Genomic DNA, 18,831 nt, shown 5'->3' on the forward strand with positions numbered 1-18,831 from the left:
GTACCCATAAAAAAAAAAAAAAAGGCAAAATCATAGCTCCCAACTACACCTCATTTGGAGCAACTGTTCCTCTTCTGGAACCAACATCATCTGTTCCTTCTGCCCACCTTTCTTCCAAAGATGGCCCTCTTTTTAAAGGTCTAATGTATAGACCTCTATGAAAAGAAGTATATACTACACTAAACCTTTCATCCAACTCCTGTTATTGCAGGAGTTAATTTTAAAAATCCAGTGGTGAAAAAAAAAAAAGCAAAAAAATTGAGGTTGACCAATCATTTGTTTTGTATTAAGTCTTCATTGTCGACGCAGTTGGGGGTTTATCAGTGGTCTGTCCCTTACCTATATACCTTGTGCTAATCCTGTTTTGCATCTCAAAATGTTGCAAAGAATGCATGCCCTCTGATTTCAAGTGTCCATGTGCTAGTCATTGAATACTGTAGGTCCACAACTGTTATTTTTGTCAACGTTACTTAGAAGGCTATACCACTAATAGCCTAGTATTTATGGGGGCTTAGTTATGAAACACCAATGTGGCATTTCTTGGTGCAAGGCACTGCTCTGACATTACACAGCAGCTAGACAGATTTGGAACCAAATTTTACAATCTGCACTCACTTCTCTCGATGAAAGTCTATGATTCAGACACATCAGTGTTAAGGCAGGCATTTCATCCATAAGGCATGTTCATCCACAGAGATGATTAAATGGAGATGGTCACATCTGCTTCAAAGTCTGTTTTTGCTATTGCAAAAGGTCAAAGCAGTGATCATGATCTAAATCTGTGGTTTGCTACCTCTGATTGGCACCTAATGGCCATATTAATGAAGAACGTTTACCACAACCCCATTTGCCTGGTAAAAAAAAATAAAATAAAAACACCCAGGAGCTGGGCCAATTATTCACAAATATCTTTTTTTTTTTATTTTAAAAAAACTTATTGTACTGTAGCATTTCTCTTTTTTTTATTGGGAATGTTGCATTTACTGGACACTTCCCAGTTTGAGGTGGCAAATCTGTTTTATAGTGTTGAACTCTAGAAATCTGGCCATTCTGCAATCCATTGTGATGTCACCATTTTCTCACTTTGTTAGTGAATAGATGTTGCGAAATTGCCGTTTGTTTATTGTACTTGTACTAATTGTTTTTAGGTGTTTGCAGGTGAATATGCGAGGAGGCATCTCAAAGCCTTCAACAGGAAGTTACCTGACTAAACTTGCCTGCATCACATGCCATGTGCAGTTTTTTGTGCTTTTGTAGGGAAAAAAAATAAATAAATAAAATAAAAGGGACTATGTCAGCTTTTTTTGGAGGTTTTATTGAAAGATGTTAGCTCAACTTCTCTAGGATACCGAGCCAGGTGTTGGAGGGAATTCCCAATCATAATTCTACCTCCATATAATTTCCCACATTCCTGGCAGAGTGGCATAACATGAAGTGGGCCTTATGTGCAGAGGGGATGCCAAAATGCTTATTTGACATAGATAAATGTATGCAATACCAAACCATCAGCTAACATGACTGTATTCATTACAGACTTACTACAGATTAAACCCCAAAAGGGCCATACTGTACAAGGTTTCTCCATAGGAATGGCAGAAAATTTGACACCTAGTAAACACGCAGACAATCCTTCATAATTGCAGTGATCATTATTCAAGTAACGCAGAGTTACTGGGTCAGAATTCATGACTGACGATTGGCCATGAATTCTGGGCTGATACAGAGTCCGGGTTTAAAGTTTACAACCATATTCATAAGTTTATTTCATATTTCTCCCCTAAAAGTTTCCTTGTAAAAATGGTACAGTTTTCACATTTTTTTATTAATTTTATTTTTAATTTATTTGGGGTTGCCCTTTGTCCACCATATACTGCAAACATCTGACCACTTGATACACTTTCATCATATTGGTCATTGCACTAAATACCCCCGATGTGAGGTTCTCTCAGATCTGGTCAGTACATAATGTAGTGGCACATTCTGCAATGCTTTTGGGCTCATGAAAAGTATGCCACACTTTACTGGCTGGAGGATCATTAGAACTCGAAAATGCTCCTGAAGTCTTTATGCCTGTGCAATAATGGTCGGATCTCTTTCTGAGCATTCAAAGCTCTTGCTTTATGTTAATTATTTGAAGCTGATCATCCTTAAAGTGGGGTTCCACCCAAAAAAAAAAAAACTACATGAAAAATCCTAAAAAAAATAAATAAATAAATACAAAAAAAAAAAAAGTGGATTTTTTTTTTTTTTTTTTACTTACCTCTAAATGCCTGTTGCTAGGGGGTCCCTCGTAGTCTGCCTCTTCCAGTGCCTGAGCTGGTGACATCACTTCCCCCTCGGCACAGGAAGGGCTCAGCTCTGCTCCCTCCCTCCTGTCAATCATCTGGGACCCATTACAGGTCCCAGGTGACTGAGCGGCCAATCACGGCGCCGCTCGCGCATGCGCAGTGGGTGCCGGGCTGTGAAGCCACAGCCCGGCACCCACAGTTGCAATGACGGCGCCGATGAACGGAGGGGGAGACGAGCGGCGCTTCGATCCCCCGCATCGCTGGACCCTGGGACAGGTAAGTGTCCAATTAAAAGTCAGCAGCTGCAGTATTTGTAGCTGCTGACTTTTAATTTTTTTTTTTTTTTTTGACTGGAACTCCTCTTTAACATATGCATTGGTATACTGTATACAGATGGGATAATTGTATGGAGAACATGCATGTGTGATATGGAGAGGTAGCTGCAGGCTGCTGTTAAAAAGGCAAGAAAAATAGGCTGTAGATTTATATAAAAATATAATTTTTTTAATTACATCCATATAAAGTATAAAAATGACAATACAAATGGTAAAAGCAAAGTCGTCAAGAATGAACGGCTGAATTATTGATATGTTATACCTTACCTGTGTTAGTAACACTATCTTCTCTATGTCCTCTATGATCACAAGGAAATTTGCCATTCAGCTCCTTGATTTAATGAATTGGCCCCCCGCCGTGCTCAGCAGGTGCCTGGGCCCCCACTTTCAAACTGATGGGGCCAGGCCCAGTACAGGAGTGCTGGCTGTACTGCTTTAACGGCCCTGGGTAGCTTATCTTGGTGTGTTGGTGGGGGCAATTTATTAAATCAAGGAGCTTAATGGCACATTTCCATGTGATCATTAGAAGTGCAAGTGATGCCAACCAATCCGATGTTCAAACAAGGATTTATGTTCAACCACCTGTCATGCGTTTCAACGCAGTAACTAACTAATTTATGTACGTTAACGAGTGTTGTGGTAAACACTTCACATCTACTCTGTCTGAGTGTACTGTTGCAATCTGTTACTTCTAACCCCCTATCTGGCTGACATTTCCCATGAACATTTGTCCATGTGTTATTTCATTACCAACTGTGTCTATTATTCTACCAGCTAGGCTTCCTTGTTTATGCTTAAAAATACACTTCAAGTACCTTATTTGTTTTTAGCCAGTTGCGGGGTCTTTGAAACTTCAAAGAACAATAATTGTTTTTATTGCACTATGATCATTACTTTTTAATTTTTTTTTTTTGCAATGGGAGAGAAGCTAATGCACAATTTTCGGTATGTGACATTTTCTCATCCTCCACCTTGGCCATTCTTCTCCCTACATCTTGTAAATGGACAGCACAGCTTGAATATAACAAGGAAAGATGCTTTTAAAACATAGGAACTGAGCATTTTCTCTGGTTTAGACCTATTAAACTAAAACAAGGTGCTGGTGATGAACGAAAAAAATTAACTACAGTAAAGTTATTTTGTATTACAAAGGTTTGTAAATTATCGCACTTACCTGAAAAGATTATTTAAAGTGGCAGAGTAAAGCAACAGGGGGGTGGTGGAAGGAAGTCACATGCTCCCTAAAGCGGAGCTCCCCCTAAAAGGGGAAGCTCCACTTGTTCGCACCCTCCCCTACCACAATTGGCTTGTTTTGGGAGAGGGGGGTGCGCCTGGTTTTGACAGGTACCCGCTCCCCCTTCTGGGTAAGATATGTGCATTTCTGGCCCCTCCACCCTGCCTTCTGGGACACACACACACGCCCAAGAAGACATTGGGACCATTTACAAAGCGCAACGCGACTCGCGCATGTGCAGTAGGAAACTGGTTTCACTTACTTACAGTGTCAACGTCAAGGGTGTCCCTATATTAAAAGTCAGCAGTTACAGTATTTGTAGCTGCTGACATTTAATTTTCTTTTTCCAGACTGGAGCTCCTCCAAACATGGAAGTAATGAGTATTTTTGCTTTTGGCAGTTGGAACAATGCAGTTGGGAAGTTAGAGTGGAATGAATTCCTCCTATCCTTCGCAGTTCAAGATGGTGCCATTTTACCGTCTTTTCTGCAGTTGCCTTGGTGTTGCATGTGACAAGCTATGACCACAGCCGTTTGAGAGCTTGAAAGTTTGGTTGAGAACCAAAATAAGCACACTGGCCTTTGTGACAATCAGGAGAACCATACCATAACGGTTTTGGGAAATTGTTGAAAATCAGTGGGTTTAGTTTTGCTTTAAAGGGGTTGTAAACCCTCGTGTTTTTTCACCTTAATGCACCATATGCATTAAGGTGAAAGAACACCTGGCAGTCACCGCCCCCCCCCAGCCCCCCCGTTTTACTTACCTGAGCCCTGAAATTCCACCTGGTGGAGATGCGCTTTTCCTTTGCCAGGGGGTTCACGGCTCTTGATTGGATAGATTGATAGCAGCGCAGCCATTGGCTCCCACTGCTGTCAATCAAATCCAATGAAGCGGGCGCCGGGGGCAGGGCTGAGTCCGGGATTCATGTCTATGGACGCAAATGCTGGACTCGGGAGTGCACCCGCAAGGTAACCCCCCAGGAGAGCGCTTCTCCTAGGGGGTTATCTGATAAGTGAGCCACGAGAGGGACCCCAAAAGTCGGTGTTCGTGGCCACTCTGTGCAAAACGAACTGCACAGTGGAGGCAAGTATGACATGTTATAAAAAAAAAAAAAAAAAAAAAAAAAACTTTACAATCACTTTAAGTACATTAAAGGCTAGGTTCACCTTTTACATAAACTGGCCCTTGGTAACTAGGGATCCCAGTAATTTAAAATACACTACCATTTGTAAAAATATTTAATGCAAATGCCAGAAGGCCTTTGCTGTCACCCATCAAACCTGGCTATTTTCAAGGACATGGGTTACAACAAACTTGCAGTTGAGTCTCCTCCTTTGTGGAGCGATAAAATCGCTCCTCAAAAAGAGTCTTGATAGTCATTTTGTTGTACCCCATGTCCTGAAAATGAACTGGGGCATAGGAATGTAAACATTGAGTTTTTCAGCCATTTTTACAAACAACACAGTGTGTTTTCAGAGTATTTTTTGCTGGGGCCCCTAGTCTACATGGGCCAATTTCTAAGGTGCACCAAGCCTTTAAAATAATGGACAAAGCACAGGTTTGCTTTAGGACATAACTACCCTTTAAATAAAGATTCTTTAGCGGTCACCTCATCCGCCATTAAAACAATATTTTTATATCCAATTGAGAGCCCTTCTCCTTGAGGCAGACTGGTTGAGGGGCCCAGAGATGCTCTCACACATGCAAGTCCCTCTGACATTTGCCAGGGTTACTCAATGGCCAGTCCAGCCTCCAGGTCTGGTTCAGACACCAAATCTAAAATGTTACCTTCTGTTTCAGAGAGTTGAGCTTTTCTTCTCGCAGATGATCTCTCAACATTTCCTTATGCAGCCGGTCTTGCTCGACAGCAAACTCTCCCAGAGTGTACTGACGTATACTGTTGTGACGGCTGGACATCCCCAAGGTACTTCCGCCTTGACTGGGTACACTGGTGAAGCCCTGTCTCCTGGTGAAATAATACACTGTGACACAGTTGAAGCGAACATTCTTGGCTCTCAGCCTCTTCTCTCGCTTTAGAATGGATGATGCTGGTAAACAAAAGAAAATAAATTTCAGAGATTACCTCCTGTGATGTAAATTGTAAAAACAAAGAAACTGAATAATTCCTACACATTTCATACATAAATTAAGACCTACACGTCTTAATAAACACTACTTCTCAGACCTAAAGTATATTTAAACCCAAAAAACGAAAAAATGTTACATTTTGCAGCTAACCAGTCCTTATGTGGTGGCTGCATTCATTTTTTTTTTTTTTTTTTCTTTATAGGCTTTCCATCCATAGTTTCACCTTATCCACCCAGTAACTGTCCTAGGGTGGCTACATTCGCTTCTGTACTTCATCTATGCAGGAACACAGTAGCTACCCTTGGACAGCAGCCCTGTAAACCTGTAGAGAGGGTAGGGTTAGATGGACTAGTACATTTAGTCGGACTTAAGCCTAAGGCCCCTTAACACATGTGGACCGAACATTAATACATTGCAATGGAAAAACAGATGTAAATGGACGATCATCCATTTACATTCGCTTCGGTCAACATCCGTTTTTTTGGAACGGTTTAAAGCCCCATTTTTCTTACCTTAAAAAAAACGGATCAGATGAAACCTGGATGTAAACAGACAAACTGTCCATTTTTTTGCATGAAAGAATGGCTCCAGGACTCAAGTGGGTAAGGACTCCAGGAAACGAATGGGAAGAAAAAAAAAAAAAGAAAAAACCCCACACACCACGAATGACAAAAAGTGACTAAACTGACAGTCTGCATGTGTAAAAGGGGCCTACACTTTTCAAACAAATAGACTAACTTTTTCCTCCCTTTTGGGATAAAAGATTTAACTATACAAATACATCTGATCATTGTACACACTGCAGTCAGTATATGGTTTGTCTCTACCCTTTAACTGCCACCTTTTGCTGGATAACTGGGTCTAATTTAAAAAAATAAATAAAAAAGGGGAAGGAAGAAGGTTGAAAAGCTGACATACTGGCAGGATCAGAAGTGATTGAAAAGTGGACAGACCTACAATCAAATGCTAACATAAATATATGTTAATGTGTATTCAACGATCTCAGTCCTGGCATGTTTTCACACCCCTACCATTACCATGCTTTTTTCTTCACTTTGTGTTCTGTGACAGGTCAAAATACACCTTCTGGCCTTAGTGGCAGAGTTTTAGAGAAAAAGCTACACGAGATAGTAGCAAACACTGCAAAGGTCAGTGCAGAATGAACTCACAAGTCATTAGGACCCTTGGAGCAGGTGATGAGCTTTCATATTTTGGTCAATATAAAATTAACACCTTATGATTTTTGAGCGTTTTGGTCTCTTGGGGAATGTTTAAGGAAATAATGTGTTTAAAATGCCTTCCAGACCTCCTGCTAATTAACTTGTATAGGAACCAATAAAGTCTATACACATTGCAATCACAGTACAATCTAGAGTAAATCTACCAACAATTATATAGTACAAAGTCATGGCTATTTGGATACAAATAGAATTAATTTTCTAGGTTGATCCTTTTGAAGTAAAGCTTGAAAAAGGAAAAATTGTACTAACTGCTGGGAGACAGTGTGGACTGTGGGGAACCCTTCTACACATCTGGTGGGAATGTCCGAAATTAAAGTCCTTCTGGTCAGGTGTAAACCGCACTTCTTGTATCTGTAACCGGGGTACAAGCTACCATCTCACCACCATTGGCCCTTCTGGGACTAGATCTTGATGCATGGCCCAGGTGGACACACATCGTGACCCACATACTCATCCTGGACCGCATAGTATTGGCACGCAACCGGAAATCTGACTCTCCCCCCATCATACCACAGCTGATCACTATTCTCAAGGAACATTTGATGATGGAATACAGGTCTGCCCAGGCTCAGCTCACAACAGATAGTTTCTACTCCCTTTGGACCCCGTGGATTAGAGATTCAAGAAATACAGCTCTAGGGTAGATGAACGGCACCCAGATCAGTTCTCGCTTATGAGCATTTGCTCCCCGACAGTAGGCCTAGGAAACTAATCTTATTATCCTCAGACTCTTTGGATACACGTTATTAAACTTTGGATAAAGACGCAACATAACGGTAGTACTTGATGGACATCCACTATGAGTATTTGCCAACCGTTTAATTTTGCATGTCACAACGATTTGGTATTAGACATTTACTCAATCTCTCTCTTCTTCTCAAGTACGCACGCATATGCACCATTGTTTACTGCATTGTACCTTTTGATTGAATGCAACTCAAACATTTTCTGAATAAAATCCAAGTGAAGAAAAAAAGAAAAGGAAATTGTAGTATGTTTGGCCTGGTTTGGAAACTGTGTTTAAGCTTTGTGCAATGTGAATTAAAAGGTCTCATACAGTTTTTGTCCTTAGGCATGTAAAGATCTTAAGGTTACCTAGGTGTGACAAGGGTCTAAGCTCCGGTCATCCATAAAAGCCAATGGTTTTTGGTAGGACATGAAAAAAAGTTAAAAACAGATAAAAACGCAGACAGACAATGGATAGAGAACACCTTGGGGGTTATTTACGAAAGGCAAATCCACTTTGCACTACAAGTGCACTTGGAAGTGCAGTCGCTGTAGATCTGAGGGGAAGATCTGAAATGAGGGAAGCTCTGCTGATTTTATCATCCAATGAAAAAATACATTTAAAAAAAATCAATCAATCAGCCAGGCTGGTTGTACCCAAGATCAATCAACTTGAGTACAATTAGCCTGCCCATACACGATTCGAATCTCGGCCAGTCCCTCTGATCCAGCCGAGATTCGAACCTTCTATGGCCGGCTTTATACAGAGTGCAAAAATTGAACCAGGAAAAAGGACCCCTCTTATTTTACATGTTGTACCATCCCTTATGGTCAGTCCTTGTTAGGTGCAGATACAGAAGAATGATCCAAAGCATATATTTCTAAGATATGCAAAACCTATTTGGTAGAAAAACAGGAATCTGGAGGGCTGTCTTTGAGGAACTAGTCAGCACAATCAACATATCTCTCAACCTTATTCTGTTATTTAAATCAGTAATAAACCAAAAAACAAACAATGTATTGCAGCTTACCAGTTCTTAAACATGATGGCTGCATGCGTTTGTTTTTTAAGGCGCGCTTTCTTCTGTTTTCATCTGGTGATGAAGCCAGTAGGTCAGTTTTTCAAAAAGAACAAGCTCTCTTCCAGATGTATCAGTTTACAGGAATAAAGCACTGACTGGATGCATACAATGTTCAATCTTTATTGGTGTTAAACGTTTATCCCAAAAAAGAAGAGAAAACGGATTTGTGTAATGGAAAATAAAGTGTGAACTGGATTTTGGCTTCAATTTGTTAGTGTATTTAAATGTGCTAGTACATTTAACACTGCTGCTGTCTGCTATGCCAATTCATCCGCTCTAATACAGGAAGTGTATTACTGGCCAGATCAGCAGGTGAAAACAGAAAAAAAAAAAAAAAGTCTTAAAAAGAAATCTAATGCAACTGAACCATCACATCTAAATATTGGTAAGCAGCAAAATATTAACATGTTTGGTTTTGGGTTTAATACCGCTCTAAAGAAAATCTTCACCCTTGGGTCATAGTCACACATTGGCAAAGAGCTACAGAACGTGTGAGTAAACATTTCCCCCGTGTATCTTGGAAACTGACAAGCTACAGTGCCAAAAGAGCTGCAAATAGAGCATACTGGAGTATGAAGAATAACAGTTACACAACATAAAAAGAATGTTTGGCAATAGATCGAGGATAATCGAATGCTACCTAATGAAAAAATGAATACACCACTTGGAAAAAAAGTAGACACACACACACACACACACACACACAAAATAAGCCTTATTCCAACCAGGCACCAATCAGTCCCTGACATCAATCATATACATTTTCTTCTTACTGGAAAGAGAATGCGTCATGGTCACTAAACACAATCTGCGTTCTGGCAGGACTCCAACCTGGAAGCACTCTCCTCTGCTAGTCTCATGATGTCAAACCAGCATTAATGAAACCATATTGCACCTCAGCAGAAAATCAGCTGTCTCCTACATAGTTGGTATTCATACTTATTACCTTCATGATACATTTTGTCCTCGTATAAAACAAATCAGAATATTTATTGAAGTGCTTTGCATGTGGCAGAAAAAAAAAAACTGTCCACTTTTTAATATGACTGCTTAGCAATCAAAACACATGGCAACATTACCATGCACGGCTTGATTAAATTAGGCTGGCCTTTAAAATTTTCCAGTCCATATTATGCAGAATCTCTCCTTTTATCATCATATTGTATTTGCACGCAAGCTGCTCATGGTCTTTTCTGCCTTCGTTCTGTGCTTATGAACACAAAAATTCACTAAAGGTCTAGCGACACCAATGGGTTGTGGAACCATGTGTCAATACATGCTTTTCTGCATTCTGTACAAACCACAGTGGTATTACTCCATTGCACTACTACAGTAGTGAACAATGTACCCAAGTTGCAGTGCCCATGCTGTGCATTGATGCGTGCTGAAAATAAAATAAAATTAAAAAGTAGCTCACAATATTTCATTTTACCATCAGGTCCATTGACTGCCTAGGACCTGTCCCGCAGAGACACATACTGCCTCATTTGAGCAGACCCAGCATTGTAACAAGGTCATATAGAGCCCAGGGCAAACATGCCAAATTGCCTCCCCCACAAGCTGTATGAGCATTATGTATCAGCAAAAATCCCTTCCCAGGAAAAAAAAAAAAAAAACAAAGAAACAAAAAAACAAAAACAAAAAAAAAACAACAATCAATCAATCTGCATGCTTACTCCCCAAGCATAAATTTCCCCTCCCCCCAGTACAAGTCCACCCCCCTGCTGAAATCCTCCCTTCCAGTACAAATCCCCCCATGCCCGCAGCTTAAACCCTCTCATTTCGCATATGCTCCCAGCACAATCCCCCACCCGAGGAAGCAGGAAGGGAGCCCTAATCTGCACAGACCGGGAAATGTCTCAATGCCTGTGATTAGCGGTGTGCAGTGTTGGCTTCCTGGTGGGATCGGGCAAGCGGGTTGGGACTAGGATCCTTAACATACCTAATCTGCTTGCTTACCCCTGAGCACAAGTTTCCCCTCCTCCCAGTAAAAATCCACCCCCCTACCTCAAACCCTCTCATTTTGCATATGCTCCCAGCAAGAACAAAAAATAAAAAATAATAATAATTCACCCTTCCTAGCACAAATCCTCTACCCCTCAAAGTTCCCCTCTGAGCACAAATCCTCTACCCCCCACTCCCATCCACCCCCTCCCAGAACAAAATTCCCCTCCTCCAAGCCTCCATCCTACCACAAATTCCCCCCACCCCCCAAAAAAAAAAAAAAAAATCCCCTCCTAGCACAAATGCCCCTCAGACATCCCTACTAGCACAAAAATAAATAAATAATATAATATCACTCCTCCTAGCACAAAGCCCCTGCCCCCCACCATATTACCTTTTTTAGCACAACCCCCCCCCCCCCCATCCCCCTTCTAGCATAAATCCCCATCCCTCCTCTCAACCCAATCCCCCCCCCCCAAATCATCACTTCAAGCACACCTCCCCAAATTTACCCTCCTAGGACAATTTTTAACCTCTGCCGCCCCCAAATTCCTTCTCCCAACACAGATTGCCTCCCCCCCCCTAATCTCCTTGTGAAGCCCCCCGCACCTCACAATACCCCAGTGCCCAGGGCAGCTGCCCCTCCTGCCCACCCTTGTCCTAGCCCCGATTGTAGCATCTGTGGTGGTGGCATGAGTTGCTGCCATGCTACCTAATAAAATGTCCTACTTCAAAAGTCTACTGAAGAGATCAAGCAACACTAAGGCCCCTTAATCTTTTTTTGACCCCAGTGCGGTGACACTTACAAGCATTCCATTCCACTAGAAAAACTGGCAATCATTCTTTGGGGACAAAACTGCTTGAGTACACATTTGTAGTGGTAAAAAAGCAGCAAGGGTACTAACTTTGCCATAATACAGGAGCCGCTTGAACAGACTACACAGGTAGTCTATTCACCCACACAAAAATAATCAACTGACCAGTTACACCAGCTACAAGGTCTTACAGCAATAAAAACAAGTCCGACATTCAGAAATCTAAATGGTTTGTCGTCATCATCCTCTATGTAATATTCACAGAACATCTGGAGGCAGTAGAGCATTCATCCATTTTTAAACCTCTTGTTTCACATGAGCGACTGAATGACTGCAGAGAAAGAAAAGCAACTGCACAGCATCTATCAGGGTCAAAGCTGGAATCCCTGGACCAGTGCAGCTGACTGGAAATTATTGTTCCTCCATAATCTACATAAAAAGCCGTTTCACTAATAGGCCCAATTAACATTTTTTTTTTTCTTCTGCAGACAACATAAATGCAGCCTTCATGAGTCGCAGAAGCGATAAAATGGAGGCAATTAGCAGTCTTGCAGAATAGGGGCTGCTGGGAATGATTGGCTGGGGTTTCTGTAGAGCTATTTTTAAGTGAAAGTGCAGGCATGTTAAACCCTGCACCAATTCTTGGCACTACTGCCGAGAAGAATTAACCAACTGAATTAAAAAAAAAAAAAAAAAGCCTTGGGTGCAAAAGTTGATTGTAATTATTCTGCAGAGTATTAAGCACAGTGTAAATAGCAGAGCAAAATATATTTAAAGCACATGTAGATATGCATGACATTTATTCATGCACTAAAAACGGTTACTCATCTCTAAAAGGAGTTTAATGGATACCAAACATAGATCCCAAATGCCTGTGTCCTGGAGAAACAAACAATCTCTTTGCCCTCTACTCTCAAGTATAACTAGACTGTCCCTCCCTTAGTATAAAAATGTGACAGTTTCACTTAAAGGGTTATGTTCTGACATCACCCAAATTGATCCCCAAACCTCCCCATCTGGAGCATGTCATTGGTTTTTGCCCTTTCACCTGGTTTATGCACCGATAAACAGCTTTTATTACTCCATGTGACATCACTAGGTTTGTAAAATTCTTGCAGTGGCAGCTGCTGGGGGCTTCATTCTTAGTGGTGTATTCACGCCACAAGAACTATTACCAAAGGTAAAGTGATCAGGATTTTTTTTTATTTATTTTTTATTATTACGCACATTATGATTGCTTATTCCAGTGAAATTTACTGGTATAAACAACCATTTTTACTGAATGAAACTGATTCAGTTAGTGTGTTTTGTTCTGATCAGCCAAAGCCAATACAGATAGTACAGATGGGCTGTGATTCTCCTCGTCGTTACCATGTGATCACTGTGACCAATCACAGATAGCAACACAATTATACACAACGGAAAGGGCCAGTACACTAATCACCCATTGGCTGTGTCTGATGGGCACAGGTGACAGATCACGCCAGTGTGGCCCCAGGGTGTCACATGATGTCCAACAAAAGTCCCGCCTGGTTGTCATTTTGCTATAGGTCGGATGGGAACTGGTTTAACAATAGACAGGTACACAGAGGTAAAAGAAAATATAGCACGTCACAGCATGTACTGATGCGTCGCTGCTGGCCACACAGCATGCACGCTGACATCACAATTTAAGCCCCACCCAACATGTTTTACTGTCAAACAGCGTCATCGGAGGAACAGGAGCAAACACCAGTGGCATCTAATGCAGTTTATATAGGCTACACATGTTGGGTGGGGATTAACTTGTGATGTCAATGTTTTGTTTAGAAGATTTGCACATCACTGTTTTCACTTGATGTTTAGGAACTTTTATTTATGTGGATGCACACTCATTGTATGTACATATATAGATTGACATCCAATATTCCGATGTTTAGTGCTGCTCTGTGTACACTTTTTCACACAAATTATTAAATGAATAAAAAATGATTATTTTTGTATCTTACAGCATTAAATCAGTGCAGTAGGATAGAGGAAAATGCACACCTGAGCAAGTTCCTAGTTCCCAAAACCTGTAGTCAAGTTAACTGACCTATACTGACTATGCCAAATTTGGTCTAGGCATCTTGGCATCAGGGTTGAAAAAGGGTCAGGGACTGTGGGTTGAGCAACTGGGAAACTATCGATTTGGGATTCATGCCTTGGGTCCTAGCTTACTACCCCCAATTTATGTTTTCAGTGTTACCTTCCACTGTTGGTCGTTCCCTTTTTTTCCCTAAACACCGTTATCATATAAAATAAAAATACAACAAGAATGGAAATACTTTTTTGACCGGTGGCTGGTGTGCAGACCCAGAAACATATAGAGCATATATCTTACCACCCTTACAGCAGAACAATGGCACCTCATTAAAAACCATCAATATGTACTGCAGCATTTAATAAGGACATCTTACTTTTCTCTTAGTCCCACAAATACCTGTTGTGCCTGTCAGTGAACTTCACCTAATGCAGCTTCCTGTGATGGGGTGGCAACAATACGGCACTGCTTCTGTATTCAAAGCAGAATTGCCCCTTATAGGCTAGGCCTATTTGAACTACAGTAAGATCAGAAGATGTTTTGCAGGGGGCACAGCTATCAGCGTGGTCACCGCACCTGGCCACAGCTAGTCCCGTCTACTGCTTTATGGGTTGCCAAAACCTTCCCACATTGATCTTCAGTGTCTGGGAGGGGGAACATGCCAGACAAAATGGAGAATTTGGCTCAGTTAAAGGATTTTTTTTTTCCGCTTTAGGCGGCTTGCGCATCACATAGTAACTGAATTTGGTACTTGTTTAGACTGATACAAGAATTTTTAGCTGTACTTTAAAAGCTCCAGCATTCAGTGCAAATCCAAGTTTTGGACATACCAAGCTAAGTTTTAAGATGCATATAAATAGCACAAAATGTATTTGGGAGACCTGGAAACTCCAGAAATGCATGAAAAATTAGACCTTGATACTTGAGAACAGAGAGTGTGCGCAAAATTTGTTTTTATAATTAGCATTTTTTATTATTCTGTTTTTGGACTGATAAAGCAAGCTATATTTATATGCTCATATGGCGATGCTTTTCTCCAAGAAATGACAGGCTTATTATACAGAGACTAAGAATATATCTGCAGGAGCCAAGCTGCAGATGAAGCCAAATGCTGCTTTGTGATTGGCAGACTGCCATTAAGCTCTTTAGAGGGTAAACTGCCTCGCTCTCAGTTCTGGAAATATTGCTTTGTACATTACATGCTCCATGTGAAAAGGCAACACACTGTGCTTTGACCAGTGTTCTCCAGTATCTAATTAACGTCCTGTTGCAGAGATTAATATTTCCATGTACAGCAAACACCACCTCTGACAGTAAAAGCGCCTCGAAGCTTGCAGCCAGTATAATTTTTTTTCCAGAAAATAATAGAACAAAAACATTCAAGTTTGTTCAGTAACACTGCAGAGAGGATTAATGATGTGTAGTAACCAACTGCACAATATTAATAAATCATTACTGAACAAGTTTGTTACATTTTTAAAATATTTCATGCATTTAGAGAGGCAGTTTCACTAAACAAAAGGGTGTTACTATGATCATATTTTTGCTATAGAGCCCAGCATCATTGGGGACATGGGACCGATGCCTACTGGCCCAACACCATGATGTATCCAGAAACAAAGACCACAGGAGATCAGTCAAATGCAGATCAGCCAAATATATTTTGGCAGAAGCCAGCCTTACTGACCAGTAATAAAGTGTGGTAGGAATGGACCAGCTCGCAACACTGCGGTTTAGACATTTGCATATTAAGGCTCTCCAGGATTTAAGGCTCTCTAGTATTTAGGGCTCCTAGGTCACTCAATTTTCAAAGGCAGTGTCTGCAATTTACTGCTGCGGCCAATTTAGAAAAAAAAAAAAAAAAGTGTATTTTATCTAGCTGTAGCAAACATTTTTTGAGCATCAGAGATACTCATTTCACAACAAAATTCTTTGTCTATGGGGAATTAAAAATGGAGTGTTTTATTACACTGAATTATACCATTGACCAGATTACAAGGATGATCAGCGTGTCTTTGTAGCTGCGATGTTAAACTACTTAGGTTATTTAAATTAAGTTAACGCAGCAGTGCTCTACTTCTAACTGCCTAGGGCAGTGATGGCGAACCTTGGCACTCCAGGTGGCAAACCAGATCCTAGTCCAGGACAAATCTCTGCAGTGGACTAGACAACCCTCTTCCAAACTCCTACATGTAGATGTTTGGGTTTGCATTACATTAGGTCCAATGGTGGGCATCCTCCTAATCACTGGAACCATTGAGTCCCCCATCCCATCTATGGTTTTCACGGCTCAAGCATGAATGAGCGCTAACAAGTTTCTAGCCTTTGTAAAAAGATGTATATACATGTAGCTATCTCTTGTTATAGAGAATGCCATTGTGCTGACCAACAGTATGATTATCTTCAAAATGCAAACTTTTGGATTAGCAATTAGAGCAGGACATTTAGCAGAAGGCGAACAACCCACTTATTATGGCCTTGTTGGAGGGCATGGAGACAAAAACCTTCACAGTTGGAGAATCAAACTTAACCTGCTGCGTGATCCAACTTAGTTGTGTGCAGGTCATTTAATCAGAAGCAGCAACAGGGTTTCTTATACACTATATAACCAAAAGTATTGGGCCGCCTATCTTTACACACACATGAACTTTAATGGCATCCCAGTCTTAGTCCATAGGGTTCAATATTGAGTTGGCTCACCCTTTGCAGATGTAATAGCTTAAAACTCTGCTGGGAAAGCTGTCCACAATGTTTAGGAGTGTGTCCATGGGAATATTTGACCATTCTTCCAGAAGCACAGTTGTAAGGTCAGGCACTGATGTGGACAAGAAGGCCTGGCTCGCAGTCTCCTCTCTAATTCATCCCAAAGGTGTTCTTTAGGGTTGAGGTCAGGAATCTGTGCAGACCAGTCAAGTTCCTCCACCCCAAACTCGCTAATCCATGTCTTTATGGACCTTGTCGTCTTGTGCACTGGTCCAAATCATTTGGTGGAGGGGGGGAAAGGGCATAGGGTTTGTTTTTCAGGGGTTGGGCTTGGCCCCTTAGTTTCAGTGGAGGAAACTTAAGGCATCAGCATACCAAGACGTTTTGGATAATTTCATGCTCTCAACTTTGTGGGGATGGTCCCTTCCTGTTCCAACATGAATACGCACCAGTGCGCAAAGCAAGGTCCATAAAAGACACGGATGAGTGTGTTTGGGGTGGAGGAACTTGATGGGCCTGCACAGAGTCCTGACCTCAACCCGATAGAACACCTTTGTGATGAATTAGAGAGAAGACTGCGAGCCAGGCTCTCTCGTCCACATCAGTGCCTGACCTCACAAACGTGTTTCTGGAAGAATGGTAAAAAATTCCCATAGACAGACTCCTAAACCTTCTGGACAGCCTTCCCAGAAGAGTTGAAGCAGTTATTGCTGCAAAGGGTGGGCCAACTCAATATTGAACCCTACGGACTAAGACTTGGATGCCATTAAAGTTCATGTGCATGTAAAAGGCAGACGTCCTAATACTTTTGGCAATATAATGTATGTCAGACCAGCAGAAGCATAAAACTTCTAAAAGACCTGTGGCCCTGGAGGTTTAGCTTGGACTCAAAATATGTGTCTCTTACTCCACTTGTTGATCAGTGGTTCATGCTATGCAGGTTTGTTATACTGTGTGAAGGTTTGTTGATAGGTCTCAATGAAGGGTTAGGGTTCCATAAGGTTCTAACTTTGCATTAAGACAAAGGGTTGTTCAATGCCACCCATGCCAAAATTCACAAGTGATCAACACGGGTACTCCCTCACATACGTGAAACTACATTAAACCAAAGCCCAGCAAGCACAAGACATATGCTAAAAAACCTCCACATACGTGTGACATGACTTGAGCTCGAAGGATTGACACTGTCAAAACTGTCCCCACTTTCACTACTGGATATGTCTTCATCCGATTCCTGGATAGAAGAACAGGGTGAAGATCCATCGACTTCTTCAAATTTCCTCTTCAGAATCCCACTCATAGCTGCAGTGCTGTCACATGTGTCTGCAGGGAATGAAAAGATCATAATTAAAATTTAACTGAATTTAAATAAAATGTGAGCAAGAGTGTAGAAAGGCATAATATTAAAGTAATACATGTTTTAAAAGTATAGTAAAAGTTTCATAAGTGGTTACTAATTAAAAACAGTGATTGATAACCTCTGCTCTAGATATCGGATCTTGGTATCAATTATCCTACCACCATTGTCTTTCACAGTATATTTAGCAGTGATAGTGCTTGCACTGGTGTCCAACAGAGTGGCTACAAATCAGGGTACAGAATATAATCATTAAAGGTGTATCTGTGTTCAGAGCAAAAAAGAATGGCGCAAACCACATAACCTTTTAGAGCATATGAGTTTCCCTTCATCTATCACTGCAGCCTTTTCACCACAGGATGTGGACATTTAGACCCTTCTCTTTTGCCACTGGATTTACATCAGGACACCCGTAACAGGCATCCTACTACCAAGGGGCATTTTTCACTGTCTGTCCTCCAGCTCTGGATCAAGAACAAGCAACGGTTGTGTCGTCTTTACCAGGGTAGCTATGCACACATAGACCACTGCAGGCTAAAGGGGTGAAAAACACAAAACCACCATCAAAAGAGCTCCCCTGTGGGAGAACAGTGTTGATCTGTACCTGTCCTACCACCCATGTCTCACAACTTAGCTCACTTTTAGAGATATGTTTCACACATACAGGGGTTCCACTTGCTGACTGCAACAGCACTACAGAGTTCTTGGGATTTAGTCATATAAAATGGCCTAAATCTAGATATGGGCTTTCTTACTCATGATCCAACAGCTTTACAACCCCCTCTGTGACACTCCTAAACCCCTCCCCCCCTCCCCAAAACTCTCCCTCTGTCTGATCTCACCATCTATGCTAGTTTATTACTGGTGCCATGTACATTTGCCCTCTTTCCCTCAGAGATAGGTTGGTTTTACATCCTAAAACTTTTTTGAATTAATACTGGACTTTAAAGAAGGGGA

General features: G+C 41.3%; 1 protein-coding gene across 4 annotated transcripts in view; it reads right to left on the reverse strand.

The window, feature by feature from the left end:
* The window catches only part of CSRNP3 (cysteine and serine rich nuclear protein 3), a 166,587-nt gene that overhangs the window by 19,750 nt on the left and 128,006 nt on the right, over nt 1-18,831 (reverse strand). For all 4 annotated transcript variants that reach the window (XM_073634010.1, XM_073634012.1, XM_073634013.1 and 1 more), the window contains 2 exons: nt 17,670-17,840; nt 5,645-5,904 (listed from right to left, as the gene is read on the reverse strand). In XM_073634010.1, coding sequence (XP_073490111.1) covers nt 5,645-5,904; nt 17,670-17,840 — 431 coding nt within the window. The remainder of the gene's footprint in view (nt 1-5,644; nt 5,905-17,669; nt 17,841-18,831) is intronic.

Source organism: Aquarana catesbeiana, linkage group LG06, assembly GCF_042186555.1.
Source record: "Aquarana catesbeiana isolate 2022-GZ linkage group LG06, ASM4218655v1, whole genome shotgun sequence".
NCBI lineage: Eukaryota > Metazoa > Chordata > Amphibia > Anura > Ranidae > Aquarana > Aquarana catesbeiana.